We start from the raw sequence: 16,498 nt of genomic DNA on the forward strand, positions 1-16,498 counted from the left end.
TCTGTAGAATATTACTTGAGAAAGTGACACAATATGCACTTCGACATTTTATAACACATGAATACGAAGCATCTAAGTGTATTTTCGAAATGCAAGACCTTAGCTTACTTTTTTGGAAGTTAGAAAACTAGCGAAAACATATAATCTTAGCTTTAGGAGTACCCACTTTCTCTATCCTATTGTTTGAAGCTTCGATAAGTAATTCATAAATGACACATCTGTATGGTTCTTCCATAGTATTGACTAGTGGTGGGCACAAAAACCGGCTTTTGATTTTCTTTTTTTTAAAAAAAAAGGGCTTTTCGCCGAAACCGATTTGGGTTTTTCTCCAAAACCGGTTCGGTTTTTCACCGAATCCGGTTCCGGTTTTCTTCAAAACCAGTTCAGTTTTTCATCGAAATGAGTTTCAGTTTTTGCAAAACTGGTTCTATTTCTGATCAGAATAGTGTTTCGTTGTTCTCCGGAAACCTCAGGTACAGATATATCGATTTTACGGCATTGTAACATGCGTCGTGAACACATGTGAAAGAAGCTAAAAAATATGTGTAAATTCTCATAAAAAGGAAGTGCAAACCGAAACCAATATGCTTAAAAACCAATATGTTCAAAAACAAAACTGCTTTTGTTGAAAACGAATTCGGTTTTCGGAGAACAACGAAACTCTATTCTGGAGAGAAACTGAATCGGGTTTTGGAGAAATCTGAAACCAGTTTCGGTGAAAACCGATCCGGTTTATAGAGAAAACCGAAAAAGATTTTGGAGAAAACCGAAATGTCGTTTCTTCGGAGTTCGGTTTTTCTAGAAACCGATTTCCGCTTTCTTTTTAAAATATAAAAACCGGTTTTGCCCATCCCTAGTCTCGACCCAGAAATATTCATTTGTTGCGTCCTGAAATGGTGAAAGAAAAGTTGTGTTGGGTTTACAACTTTAAACCAGTTGAGAATAGTCGAAGAGCACTCACAGAACAAACTTAGAAGGAATTAATTTTTTTCGAAATTTATATGAGATTGTATATTAAATGTATTTGATTAAATTCGATACATAATACAATATAGATAATTGTATTAATAAAAAATTATAATTGTAATAAAATAATTTAAAAATTATAATACAAATTGTTAGCAATTATTTAAATGAAAAAGTATGTAATATTATTTAAAAGTTTAAACTGAAATAACTAATAACGCAATAATTATTGAATCAATAACTAATGACACAATAATTATTGAATCAATAACTAATGACACAATAATTATTGAATCAATAACTAATAACGCAATAATTATTGAATCAATAACTAATGACACAATAATTATTGAATCAATAACTAATGACACAATAAATATTGAATCAATAACTAATGACACTATAATTATTGAGTCAATAACTAATGACACAATAATTATTGAGTCAATAACTAATGACACAATAATTATTGAATCAATAACTAATGACACAATACTTATTGAATCAATAACTAATGACACAATAATTATTGAATCAATAACTAATAACGCAATAATTATTGAATCAATAACTAATAACACAATAATTATTAAATCAATAACTGGTATTAGTATTGATCAACACCAATATGATCTCTATATGATTTACGGTTCCTGAGATATGGCTCCTTAAATCTCCCGAAATCGGAACTTTTTTAGCTAATATCTCGGGAACGGTAAGGATGAAGCGAAACATTCCATCACATCTTTCAGATAGTTTTCGATGTATGATGTTCCATTGAATGGAGGGCCAAAAATGGAAAAATTCTCAAATAACAGACACACACAGAGTCATAGAGAATTCAGTAAAGAAGTTTGTTGAAAATTGAAGAATGAGCTGGATCCGGGTAGTATTTGCCTACAATATGTGTTAGGAAATTAGCACATAGGTGAAAAAAAAAGATATATTGTTCTTTTGCCATAAAAATGAAGGTTTACTTCGTGGGATACGTAGTACCAATTTTCCGTTGCTTGACATTACGGATTCAGTACACATAAAAAACAAAACCCCATATGGACACATTGGAAACCAGCTACCAGATAGTACTGAAATATACTATATACACGGAGTGATTGGTTCTAAAGTGAAATAGTCGAAAACTATTAATACGTTTGTGCTAATACTGAAACGAAATAACACATCTGAAAGGTTCACTTCTCATATTCATAATCTTGGCTTGTAGCATGGTGGCAGATAGAAGCACAAACTTAGTTTCCAAATGGCGTCTATGCAGCAGAAAGCATTCTCTGCTTTAAAATACTAGAATTGCTTTCCGTCGTTACCGTACAGTGTGCATTCCGTAGCCAGTATGCAACTGCACTGACAGGTCACTGACGTGGTATTGACAGTTTACGGACACATGTCGTCTGTATAAAGGTAAAACCAGAAGACGTCCAAGCGTTTCTGATGAAACATATGGGGCGAGTTTCATGCGTAGCCCACAGAAGTCAACACGACGCTCCGGTCGGGAACTTAATACACGGTGTCTACTAAAATTCCAAAATGAAATTTCGTGACTTTTTCCTGACCTTTTCTTTCCCAAACCATAAAATTTAGTAACATTTTCAAGAGCAAATTTGGGTGCGAATTGAGCCGAATTTTCATGCATGCGATAAAAACGTGCTTTGCTTGCGATTTGGTAGCGTCTAAAGCCAACCATAGACATTTTTGGTGGTGAATTTTGACGCTTTGGTAAAACAAAATTTTCCAGTCTACAGTACTGGCACAATTATTATGGAATTTTGAAAAAAAAAAAAACATATTTTTTCTACAAAAACGCCATTTAAGCAAACAAATAATAATGCAAATCAATTTTATTCACAAATAATGAGTACGTCAATAGTAAACAACTATTTTAATATTTAGTTTGTCCACCCTTTGCATTAACAAGTGCTTTAACACCTCTGGGCATTCCAGTGATCAACTTTCTGCACAATTCCCTGATTCTACCTGAATGAACCCATACTTTCATAAGACGTTGTATGAGTTCTGTTTTGGTCGTTATGGGAACTTTATGTATTTCATCTTTCAATACAGACCATAAACTCTCAGTCGGATTCATATCCGGGGAATTTTCAGGCCATGAGAGCACTTCTACACCATTTTCTTCAAACCAGGTCTTAACTGATCTTGCCGTGTGACACGGGGCAGAGTCCTGTTGAAAAATCCAAGGTCTATCCGCAAACCAGTCCCTTGTTTGAGATAGCAAACGTCTTTGTAGTACTTCTTTGTACTTATACTGGTCCATGGTGCCATCTCCAAACGACTTGTTCCATGCACAGAAATGGCTCCCCAGACCATGACCTTCTGAGGGAATTTTACAGTCTTCTTTAAACATTCCGATGTAAATTGCTCACCTGATCGCCTTCTTACAGTCTGCACACGGTCGTCAAGCACTGCAATGGTAGACTTGTCAGAGAACACAAAATAAGGCGTCGGACAGCTGAAGAAAGTGATTAAAGCAATTGAATAACTAATAGACTTAATGACATGAAAGTCTGCAAGGTTTAAAATTGGAAGTAAAGTTTAATATTTTGCATAATTTTAATCATTTGTGTTATTAACGTTTTTACATGGATATTTTAAACTCTTACCTTCTCCCATTGCTCAGATGTCCAGTCAACGTGAGCCTCTTCCCAGGCCTTACGAGCCTGTTTCATCTTGTCAGTAAGGCGAGTTTTTTTTTTCTGGGACGATATGCTTTTAGCCCACCTTCCAATAGTCTCTTATTTACTGTTCTACGAGCAATGGTAATGCCCTCTGCTTCAAGTTGGTTGGAAATCATTCTGCAAGATGCTCTTCTCTTGTTAATTGCCATTTTAAATATTTTTCTGTCCATTCTCAGTGTTGTTTTCTTAGGTCTACCACATTTTCCAAGCCTATTTGATGCCAAACTGTGGCCATATTCCAATTTCTTCTTGATATTACTGACGGTTTGAGTTGAAACTTTAAGTTTCTTCGCTATTTCTGTCTGTTTTAAGGTGGTTTATTACAATAAAACACTAATCTGTCTAACCTTGCGAGGACTGAAATCACGAACTTTGCCCATGTCTGCTCAATTGCATAAACACATTAGAAAATCTGAACAAAAAAAAGTTGGCATTAAACTTAAATGCACAAATACACAGAACTAAAGTGATCACGTGACAGGCAGACAATGCAATAAAAACACATTTTTCCACGCAAATGCCAGACTATTACTGAGCTCTGTTCAGACAATGCAGTGATTGTGTCAGGGTTATCAGACGTTTTCTCTCTGTATTGCCAGACACTCCCATATAAGACTGTAAAACCCACTTAAAATAACTAATAAATATTTGTTTGGTACAGGTGTGGTAAAGTAAATAAAGTATTAGTTAATAAAATTGTTTGCAAGAGATTTGCACAAAAGTTTTGTTTTTATCAAAAATCCATAATAATTGTGCCAGTACTGTATACTTATATTTGTACAGATGAAAAAAGTTTTGGACTAAAAGCTAAATTTCGTGATTTTTCCTTGACTTTCATGACCGTTTTCTGATTTCGTGATTTTTTCATGACTTTCGTGACCGATAGACACCCTGTAATATCCCGCAACCGACTGCCTGGAAGAATTTGGAACCCAATTGAAACTGAAACCATACCGCATACAGTTATTGCAAATGTTAAAACCGGACGATCTTGTCAAACGATATGCGTAATTCTATGCATAACGCTATGGACGACGATGGTTTTCTGGGACTTCTACAATTTAGTGACGAAGGAACATTCCATTTGAATGGTATAAAGTTCATATCTGGGGCATTGAACAATCACACATTACAGTACAATATGAAGGAGATTTCCCAAAAGTGAATGCTGTTGGTGCAGTTCTAAATCAAAGGTGCACGGTATGTTTTTCTTTACAGGGAACATTATTATGGGCAATACGATTGCATTTACGAACATTAGTGGGAATATACTAGAGTGCGTGTGGGGCAAACTAGGGTAGAATAGATGTGTGCCGTGTGACGAAAGTAAGAAACATCGAACATTCGTCGCAGTATGTCTGACAGTTTCTGTACATTTTCATGTATCATTCGGTACTGTATGTATTAGATACAATTTTCAATACAGCCCTTTTAAACCCGATTAATCATTTATAATTAATATGTATTATCATTACTTTATCTTCTTTTTCATGTACATTTGCTACATACAAAAATTGTGTTTTTATTATTTCTTGTCCATGTAAGATAGTAAAGTAAATAAATAAATAATTTGTTTCGATTACGAAAATGTGATTTAAAAAAATATAAATTGCAATTAAAATTTAAATTTGCTTCCTAAATTGCTACGCAAAAACCAAAATTAAAAAGAAGAAATTTTTTGTATAACTAATTACGAAAGTTATTTATAATTTAGCTAAATTTATGTATAAATGGTCTCTCTCATAAGAATTAAGCATTGCTATATTATGTGGTATGAAATTTCTATTATGAAGTATACAAGCTGTATTAGGAATTTGAAAGACAAAGGACGAATCTGAAAATTAAGGATTCGAAAATAACATTTGAAGCTGATGAAGCTCAGAGAGGAAAGAAACCACCAGTACACTAGTCATTAGTGGTGTTAGAACATCTCGAGAAGTGATTTTCTTTTCTAAGTTGGGAAATTTTCACGTTCTGATCCATGACGGATTTCAACTTCAAAGAATAGGAACACCTTTCGTCTAGAAATAAAGCAATCTTTTAGAAAAGGAAGTGTTATTTTTCCGAAAGTTATACCCTGAAATATTTTTCAAAAGTTTGGGAGTGAATTCATCCTCTTATCCTTAATGAATTTTAACTATGACCAATACACATCACTGGGAAGTCTCAAAGAAAAGGCAGGCCTATCTACTGAAGATCGTTAATGTTTAGGATAGTTTTTTTTTAAATATATATATATATATATATATATATATATATATATATATATTAAGATGGGGTAAACTCATTTCTTACAAGTAACTGATTTGAAATATAAGTAACAGATCATCACGGAGAAAACGTTATATTTCTTGCAGGCGCGCACCCAGATTTTTTTTTTTTTTTTTTTTTTTTATGGAGAGGCAATTCGAGGTTTGAAGGGGAGCTTAAATACTACAAGCCACTACGTCTATATAACGAAGGTGTAGTATTAAACCGACTTCCTTCTATATTTTCAGAAAAAAATGATTGAACTAGATTATTTTTATAGGAGAAAGATTAGTCTAAATTTTCATGCGACATCAGTCATTTCATTATAAAATTATAGATTTATTGAGAAAGTTCACAAATGTATGTTGAGTTAGGAAGAATTTTTTTTGGGGGGTATCCGAGCCCGGTGGACTTTCTCTGCGGGTACACCCCTGCTTTCATGACTTTCTTAAACACAATTTACAACGGAACATTTTATGGGATGTGGTTAAATTACTCATTATATCTCACTGATTAAAGGTCAAGTAATGATATGATTAGGAAGTTTCAAAGAAATATACGCCATCCTCTTTCTAAAATAGAATTTCCTCTTTAGACAAGTAATCTTGAAATATTTTGTCTTGTTATTAATATGAATGTATTCGAATTTGAATTAAATTTACCCCCTTACTTCAACACAAATGAAAGACCTGTTTTTGAGAAATTTCCACAAAAAATTAACGCTAACGTCAAAACAGAAGAAATTTTGGAAAGTTATCATGGAATAGACAGACACAAAAGTCCAGATAATAGGAAATAACAATGATAGATTGATGACAAAAATGCAGATGATATAAGATAATAGATGATATACACAACAATCCAAATGATAGAAGATAATAGATGATAGATTGATGATAGACAAAAATCCATATCATTGAGAATCATATATGTTAGATAGATGGTAGACAAAAAAAATCCAGATGGTAGAAGATAATAGATGATAGAAGATAACAGATGATTGATAAATGATAGACACAAAAATCCTGATGATACAAGATAATTGATGATAGATTGATTATACAAGATCAGACGATAGATTGATGATAAATACAAAAATCAGATGATAGAAGATAATAGATGACATAAGATAATATATGATAGATTGATCATAGGCAGACACAAAAATACAGACGATAGAAGATAATAGATATAGACAAACACAAAAATGCAGAAGGTAATACATGATAGACAAACACAAAAATGCAGAAGATAATAGATGATAGAAGATAATAGATGATAGACAAACACAAAAATGCAGAAGATAATAAATGATAGATGATAGGCAAACATAAAAATGATTAGGATAGAAGATAATAGATGATAGATTGACAATAGACACAAAATCCAGAAGAGAGAAGATAATATATAATAGATAAATGATAGGCAGAAAAGTCCAGATAATAGGAGATAACAGATGATAGATTGATGATAGACACAAACATTCAGAAGATAAAAATAGATGACAGACAAATGCAAAAGTGCAGATGAAATAAGACAATTGATGATAGACACAAAAATCCAGATGATAGAAGATAATAGATTATTGACAGACATTAAAATGCAGATGATCATCCTTGTCGATGATAGAAACTTATGGTCGCTTCAAATTTTAAAATAAATAAAGTAATGTACTGAAAGTACTTATTGGGATTACTAAAAGAATAAATTATAATAATAACTGCATTAAACTTCTCAGTTCAATTCCTTAAACTAGGCTATATCATGTTATGTTGCAGTTATTATTGAAAAATTTATTTGTGAAATATGAAGAAAGTTATAAGTCATTTTCAGGAAACCTCGTTCTAAAAAAGTCACCTCTAAAACTAAACTACCTCTTGTTGATATTTTCATGACAAATGACCAAGAGCGCCGATCCTGGGGAGCCGGGACCCCAATGCTCATGTGGGCCCCATATATTTTTTAAATATCAATTTTTACATGTATTTTTAGTATTGTATGTATTGTTATGTGCATTTTTTATAAATATCCAATATTTGGCATAATTTGAATTCAATTTGTCTTAAAATCCTCATATATGCCTTCTTAGACTCTTGTCTGCAACCAAACACCCATCTTAATGGGCCCCCCAAAGTTACAGAGAAATCGGCGCATTTGCAAATGACTTGTGCCATATCTTAGAGTTTTTAATGAAATATAAACAAAATTTGAGGAAATTGTTTTTAAAAAACAAAGGAACATGCCACTATCGAAAGAACAAATTGTATATCATTCAATAAACAGTTGATAACTGATCAGCTCTCGCTGCCATAGCAGCGATAGAAAAATGAATTTGAAGACGACAAGAAAGTTAAAGTTAGCAAGAATGAAAGTTTCCAGGAACTTCTACGTATAATAATACATATAATAATGTGATGCCATGCACATAATAGTCGGATAATCAGTGGTGAGCCAACACTATTTCCGCCAATCCGAATTTCGTATCAGAGACAGACATGAATGGCGAGCACTAGGAGCTGATTTTATTATAATTTGCTTCTTTAAAAAATAAATAAAATAATATAACAATAAAAATAAAAAGTACCTCTTGTAGGTATTATCATGAGAAGTGATGTACGTAATATTCTTAAGTTATTAATGAAGTATTTTTTATGAAATGTGAACAACATCGCCTGTTGATAAAATCATCCAAAAATAACCCGTTTTGAAGAGTAAACAACCTTTTGTAGTTTTTTTCTGGACAAATGAATTATCCTATATTGTTAGGTTAACAACTGACTCGCTTTTAAGAGAATTGTCCGTAAAGAACCCATTCCATAGAGTAAAGTCTCCCTTCTGGATTCGTCCCAGGGAAATTCTTTACATCACAGTATATACTGTAGTTATTCATGTATGTGAAATATAAACAAAATCATTAAAAGTTTTTGAGAAAATCGATTTTTTTCACCTTTTGCTATACTACTCTATTTTGGGCACTAGGAAAGAAATTCAACTCACTTACTACAGAATATATATATTTTTAAATGTTTAAAATTTGGCTCTGATATATCGAACGATATGATCTCATACATACAGCGGGACGAACAGACATCCAAAAATTCCCTTTTTCGGTATGTGGGGGTCACGAAATGTGTAACTCCGTAGAAATCTGGAATTCGATTTCTTTTTCACGATCACCATAAACTCTCCTATCATAGCTCAAAAGTAGAGGAAAGATGAAAGATAAATATTATGGAATGTTTTAAAATCCTGATCATAGTATGGAGTTTGGGGTGATTAGTGCACTATGTCAAAAAAAGTAAATAATTAGATATTTTACTGAAGCATGATTTTAACTCACAGTGTACACCGAGCCAAAGTCTTGACTTGGTTTGATTCGATTTTTAGATTAGCTTCCCTTTTCAGCAGCAAGACTATATGAGACATGAACCTACAGCTTAACATGTGATATATAGTAAATCACATGAGCTCCCACCGAGAATCAAACCTGGGTCTTCCATGCCAAAGCCCTAACAGCACAAGAGGTGCTAGGCATGTGCCATTTAGATATCCCAGCTACTTTAGGTAGCTGACACTTGGAACATATGCTATTCATGTGCTAAGTGTGTACTTCAGCTACCTACAGTTTTAGATACTTGTTAAACTTAATTGATATTTGTAACTATGTACCACAAACCCACGTAGCATTTATATACGGGGCTCAGTTTCTCACTGTGATAGTCATTGGTTTTTATGTCATCACTTGGGACATATATCTATCATGTTGTAGGTACGTCCTTTAGGTACATATTGTTTCAAATACCCTAACAGCACAGGATGTGCTAGGTATTCGCCATTTAGATGTTCTAAATTCATTTTCCAGATTTGATGCATTTGTTGCTTCTTTTTCTAAGCGATTGTGTACTAGAAGCAATAAACGCATTAACTTGATTAGATGGCAACTGTCGCCGATCATTTGAAAGTAAATATGGAAGAACCATGAAATAAAGTAAATAGACACTCGTCAATTTGTTATAAAATTACATGGCGAGCAGATTTTATCTGATCCCAAACGGTTATAGTCGAATATATGCGGTTAAAGGAGCACTGAATAGCCGAATGCAAAAGACCTCAATAATTTATCCCTCTACAAGCGAAGGTAGTTGGAAGAGCACGCGGCTAGTAATCCAAATGTTGGTGGTTCGCGCCCACCCTAGGGTAGCCCTATATTTTTTTACTTGTTTAAGGTGGTGTTTAGACTCACCTTAATGTAAACACATTACGCATATATGTGATTTAAAATATTTTGAGGGAGTACTTATGTATTTCATTGACGCTTACGGCATGGGGAACATACCTAGAACATACTAGGCACATTCCCCAGGTACATATCAGGCATGTGCCTAGGGGCGGACATAGTCTGTGACTATAACTTGCCATCCATGTGATTTCTTTCTCAGAAGTACATAAGGCACATACTGGACACATTTCCATATACCTGAGGGAACATGATAGGCATATGCCTGCTATGTAATTGTGCTGTTAGGGAGGCGCTACCAAGACCGCTCAACCAAGAGGTACCTTGGCCGACATTTGAGCGCGGAACAACTAGCTTCAGTAATTTCAAGATGTACATAATCATTGAATTCCGCTCTGTTATCCCCGTTACGTATGTGATAGCGATACATAAATATGACGTTTGGAAAGCTATTCAATTCCACAATCAATTTAAGTTCACGTAAGTTCAGTTTTGATTCCAGTTTTTTTAATATATAATACTTAAGTTACTTCTATAGAATCTGTCTTGAAGGAAATTCTTCGTTGGTGTCAATCGCAGCAGAGATTCCTGAGCTAAGCTTTACCAGGGCCGGAATTAAGCCTACCACTGGGCCCAACGTGGCCAGGCCTAGAAGCGTAACATTCTTAAGGGAGCATATTGGAACAAAATTTAGTAAGACAAAAAAATTATAACTTTAATAATAATAATAATAATAATAATAATAATAATAATAATAATAATAATAATAATAATAATAATAATAATAATAATAATAATAATAATAATAAACATGATTATAGTGAGAGCAAACGCTCTCCAAGTAATAATTCCTTTAACGAGTCTATTGGCTTCAATCATTGGTAGTTAAAGTAAAGTGGAACTTTATCATTGTACTTAGTTAGATACTTGGGTAACATTCATTAAAATTTACACAAAAGTACTGGAACAAATGTAAGTATCAAGTCTTAGTTTTTATTCCTTATCGTGTTAAAATTTTGTACGTCGGAGAGGCGGCAAACACCTTTCCGCCTAAGGACAGCAAAACATTAATTCTGGTCCTGGCAACTACCAAAATGCTGTTAGTACAATATGAAAACGAAAGCTACTTGATATATTTATAAGTTTAAAATATTCAAAGTAAAAGAAGAAATATCAACTAACCTTTCTTGGACGGCCCAAAGTAGCTTTCCCACTCAGGCGCCGTAAGCAGTCGGTGGAGATTTTGCGCATCCACCTAGAAAAGGAAGAAAGAAAAATATTAACGTGAGTACACAACCTCCATTTGCAACTAAACTTTATAAATTGATTATTACTTGAAACCCAAGGCCTTAAATCAAGTACGTCACTGTCGAGGTAGAGAATTTATTTTTATTCAGTGAACAATTAAGCAAATGATCAGCAATATCCATTATATAAAGATAACTTCTGTCGCATTTTCACCCACTACCTTTGAACATAGATATGTCGCCTAAAATGTATCTGAAATATAAAAAATAGTCTCCATCAGCATCGACGACTTTCTGCGAACGTTCTGGAAGGCCATGGATTCCATCGCAGTAGAACTTGGTGGGCCATGAAGAAAAGAAGGTATCAAGTGTTTGCACCCCTACTAGCGATTTGAACTGGCGTCCTCTAAGGTTATTGACCAAGGAATGGAACAGGTAATAGTCGGACGGTGTAATGTCCGGAGAATATGGCGGATGCAATAATGTTTCCCATCCACGGCGTAGAATAGTGTCTCGGGCCATCCTAGTCACGTGGGGCTTAGCTTTGTTGTGTAACAGGAGGACCTCTTTGCGATTCAGAAGTGCTGGCTCCAGAGTTTTGAGTTTTTCTTGAACACGGCTCAACTGCTGACAGTACATAGTTGCGTTGATGCTCTAACCAGCTGGTAGCAGTTCCCCGATGCACGATGCCGCGAGCAGTCTGCCAAATACATAGGAGGACCTTCTTCTGGTGCAGTGCTGGTTTCGGTTGTTTTGGAACTTGTTCCTGGGATGCTAACCAATGATGATGGCATCGTTGAGCTTCGTACGGGATCTACTTCTCATTACAAGTCAATACCCTGTCCAGAAATGCCCCTTCCTCAGAGGAGGCAGGAAACAAGCACAGGTGTCTGCACGCGTTGCCTTCATCATGTAGGACACATAGACACATCGACCCAACTTGTAGTGCTTCCTAAGTTGATGGAGTTGCTGCCCAATGGTTTCTTCACTCACACTGAATTGTAGTCCCAGTTCCTCACATGTTCCTCAATTGTAGTTCCAGTTCCTGCCCACTATTCGCCTCAATTCTGCTTGAAGATCTTCATTTGTACATGTGTTTGTCTTCCGGCACGTGGTGCGTCTTCAAGTGTGCGTGGTGCGTGTTAAATCATTATGCACTGTTCGCATAGTCACGACACCCTGACATATCTTCTGGCTCCCTGCAGCGGCGTTTGATTCCAATTTGAACTCGTACAGCATACACGCCCTTATGACGCTTTGTGAAGGTCTCATGTTCAGTCTGTCCTTACGCACGTTCACGGTGTAACTGAACTGCCACAACTAGGTAATATGTTGGTCACATCAACAACTGACCTTCGCCTTATCTCCATTTGCATTTAACTTACGGAGTGAGAGCCAATGGAACACAGACCTCCACAAAAAACGACGGAACTTTCTTGGTTACCTTTATAATTAGAACGTATATTGATTATAACCTTAATATACCATCTTGTATATAAAAGGATAATCATACTGTGTAATGCAAATGAATATTAGACGGGCTTTTATGAATACATAGTTACATAATGGACAGCACCCTGTAGGCACGGAAGCTAAGTATACAAAAATTTAAAGTTTCACTTATGTACAGGGCGCGCTCTGTAGTTCAACATTCGAAACTTCAACAAGCCCAGTAGTTCAACACTTTTGGGTATTTTCCAGGCACGCAGGGCCAGCTCTACAGTTCAACAGTTTTGCAGCCACTATGTTCGGCTACATTTGGCAAAATGGCTAGCAGATTGCTCTGTACTTCAACGGTTTTGAGGTTCAGTCGCCCAGTAGTTCAACGCACTGTTGACAAACAAACCTGACAGAAGGCGCTACCGCTGAATTGTACTGTACTCCCCTCTGTTTCACCGCCGAGCCAGACGACACGACGCAAGTGAGCAATTTAAAGCGTGCAATATTGTTTCAACTGTACTGTACATGGTTTTGATAGAAAAAATGTGATTTTAAATTTGACTTAAATTTTTACCAGTAAATGCGCTTTTTAAGTACAGTACATACAGTAATGCCGTTTTAATACGTATTTACACTTAATCTAACCGCGCCCACAGTTTTTGCAAATATATCCAGTAGTTCAACATTTCCGGTAGTTCAACACCTTGCTAGCCCCATAAGTGTTGAACTACCGAGCGCGCCCTCATATTGTATCAATGCATTTTGTAATACACTTTTAAGTTTTGCTCCCAGTGAAATGAGTGTTTTCCATTAAATAAAAAAATAAAAGCACTGGTGTATAGCCAAGAGCAATGTATTAACAATCAAATTGTTATACAGCAATACAAACACAGCATATATGATCCATTTGGCACCTTTTTTTTTAATTTTCTGGTACACTTTTTACCTAGTAATGTTATTACTTATTTCATGTTACATATATTTTCAGTGTATATTACTAATATTAACAGATTAAGGTATCAATGGATTGAAAGTGAGTTCCGTACGTACAAACCTTTATCTGGTTTGAATATATTTAGTACGTAAATGCAAGTTCGAAGCTGAGATGCTTGAGACAATACTCACTCCCTCATTATAAATTATGCAGGACAATAGTAAAAGACCGTGTTCCAATTTTAGGGACAAATCGCTGAATCTAGCGGATTTGAAGAGGCGGATGGCGACTTTTTTTTTTTTTTTTTTTTTTTTTTTTACAAAAGCAACTTGTCGACAAAATTGGAGAATTCATTTAGTTTTTTTTTTAATTTCGATATGATTTACTGAGCAATTGTGGTAAGACTGGTGAGTGAAACGAAAGCGAATCATTATGTGAGTGCCACTGGGCATATTTGAGGAATAGCACATGTGGTTCATGACGTCACCACCTTAATTCACTATATGAGACAAATTCGGGAATTCTGAGGCCGCGGTGGCTCAGTGGTAGAGCGTTCACCTCTGGTGCATGAGGTCTCGGGTTCAAACCCTGCTCCCGCCAAGTGAACTTTGTGGTTTACAAACACCATGTACGTGGGTTTCCTCGGGGTTCTTCCGTTTGTTCCCACTTTCTTCATTTCACTCATTACTCATCATCACCGTCTCCTTTAGCCTAACCGGCATAAGCGTGAGACGTAAAACTCAAAAATTTCATTTCATTTTCAAATTCGGAAATTCTCAGGTGGACAACTAACAAGACAACACCTTATTACGGTAGCCAATTGATAAAATTAAATATTAAGAACTGAAAAACTCAGAAGATAAAACTAAAAAGTCGATTGACAGTGGAAACTGTGTCAGCTATACTCGAAGTGGAATATTCTTTAGATCTTGGGAAAGAACTGCCATTCATATGAATTGTTAATAAAATAACTGAAGTAAAAGCAACTCGTAGCAGACGTCTTTCTAACATCCAACCTTACAGCACCCGCAGCAACTGAAGAAGAAAGTATGGAGAAAGAGACTGTGTTTGTTTTCAAAAAGATAAATTATTTTACATGATTTGTCTTTATTGATTATGTTTACGTATAAATGTTTACTTTATTATCCTTTGCAAAATGCAAATAAATAAATTAATTAAAAATCGCTTTTGGGCTTAAATTCGACAAATATCTGTTTCAGCGACTATCTGAGCTGAATTTAACGGCATTTTTGCCAGTACAGTGGTAAAAGAGGAGCTATGGTATACCTCTGCAGATGCTGTCTTTAAACCCAGAGGCCAGAGCAAATCATCGCCGCGGATTCTTCCTAAAATTTGAATTGGTGGCATTCATTCCAACAAACTGGTTACACTTTCGTTTGAAGAACTGCGTAAATTTCTTGGTAAAATGAAGTCGAGTAGGCAGTGAAACGCTGCAAAAGTACATAACATTTCTACACGGCGAATTTTATTGCTGCGAGGATGCACGGGAGAGGTTAATACTCAAGGCAATGATTTTTTTTTTTTAAAAAAAAAGTAAATAGTAATGCCTTGTGTAATTAACACTTGGAAATATTCATAATAAAATATTTGACAACACTGATTAATAGGCTTCATTGCTGTTTAGAAAACGTCTGTTCTAAAATCGTAAGAGTTAGAAGGACATTTCATCTAATTGTTACAATACTATGTGAAAATCAAAGGTTACGTTCTAAAAATATTGTTTGCAAAAATTTCGTTTTCTTAGCTGCAAGTAACATTTCATTTTAATTAATTGTTAGCGAATAGATTTTTAAAATCCTGGATACGGACTTGTTAACTTGGTACAGATTGGCAGACATCCCATTGATATTGTTTTGTCGTTTGAAATAAAGATATCGTAAGTGAATTGTTTCCAATTGTCTCCTATGTCTGCTGTTGCAATCACGTGGTTGAAAAACCAACAAAGGTTGTCCTTGGAGTGTCATGTCATCGAATACTGTTGAAATACAACCCTTTCCTGGCAATATATTATTTTTTTTTTTCATGTGACATTTCCACATACAACTATGAATTAACTAACGAAGAAATAATAATAAAAAAGAGCTGTCAAATGTTTGCTGTATCTGTCAATAAAGAACGTAATTGAAACGCCGGAAGCACCCAGACACTGAGGCGGTGAAGCCCATTCCTGCAATTACGCCGAGCTGCATTACATTTTGTGCCTCCATACTATACATAAAAATAGAATTTTCTTTAACCGTATTTTTACTAAGTTTGTGCGCTTGTATGTTATAAAGCCTGTTTATTGAAACTTAAATATTGAACTGGCACGAAAATAAGAAACACTTTGGTAACTCTTTACTTTGAGCAAGGCAGTGATAAACTGTCAATACATATTATTGCCAAGCGAGCGTCAGCGAGTGAAGGCGGGTTAGAGCCCCGCAGGGCACGTTGTTTTATGCCTTTCCTTCTTGGGAACTGTAACTATAATTGCGTGAACCGGTTCAGATTCATTGCTTATTGTCACTGCCTTGCCCAAAGTAAAGACTTGCCAACACTTTTTACGAGTAATATTTCTTCCTGTTAGGAATATGTCAGGATCTCTGTTAGAAGAAATCGAAGAACAATGGATACAATCCGGATATTATTTTCTATTGCAATACAATTAAACAATCTCTGTATTAGGCTTGCATCCAGACATTTTTTTTCTGTTAAA

General features: G+C 35.0%; 1 protein-coding gene across 1 annotated transcript in view; it reads right to left on the reverse strand.

The window, feature by feature from the left end:
* The window catches only part of LOC145673507 (A disintegrin and metalloproteinase with thrombospondin motifs adt-1-like), a 334,494-nt gene that overhangs the window by 167,009 nt on the left and 150,987 nt on the right, over window positions 1-16,498 (reverse strand). Inside the window, exon 2 of the mRNA XM_081743275.1 lies at window positions 11,344-11,416. Coding sequence (XP_081599401.1) covers window positions 11,344-11,416 — 73 coding nt within the window. The remainder of the gene's footprint in view (window positions 1-11,343; window positions 11,417-16,498) is intronic.

The sequence above is a fragment of the Thermobia domestica genome, chromosome 16 (genome assembly GCF_964235325.1).
Source record: "Thermobia domestica chromosome 16, izTheDome1.hap1.1, whole genome shotgun sequence".
Taxonomy (NCBI): Eukaryota; Metazoa; Arthropoda; class Insecta; order Zygentoma; family Lepismatidae; genus Thermobia; species Thermobia domestica.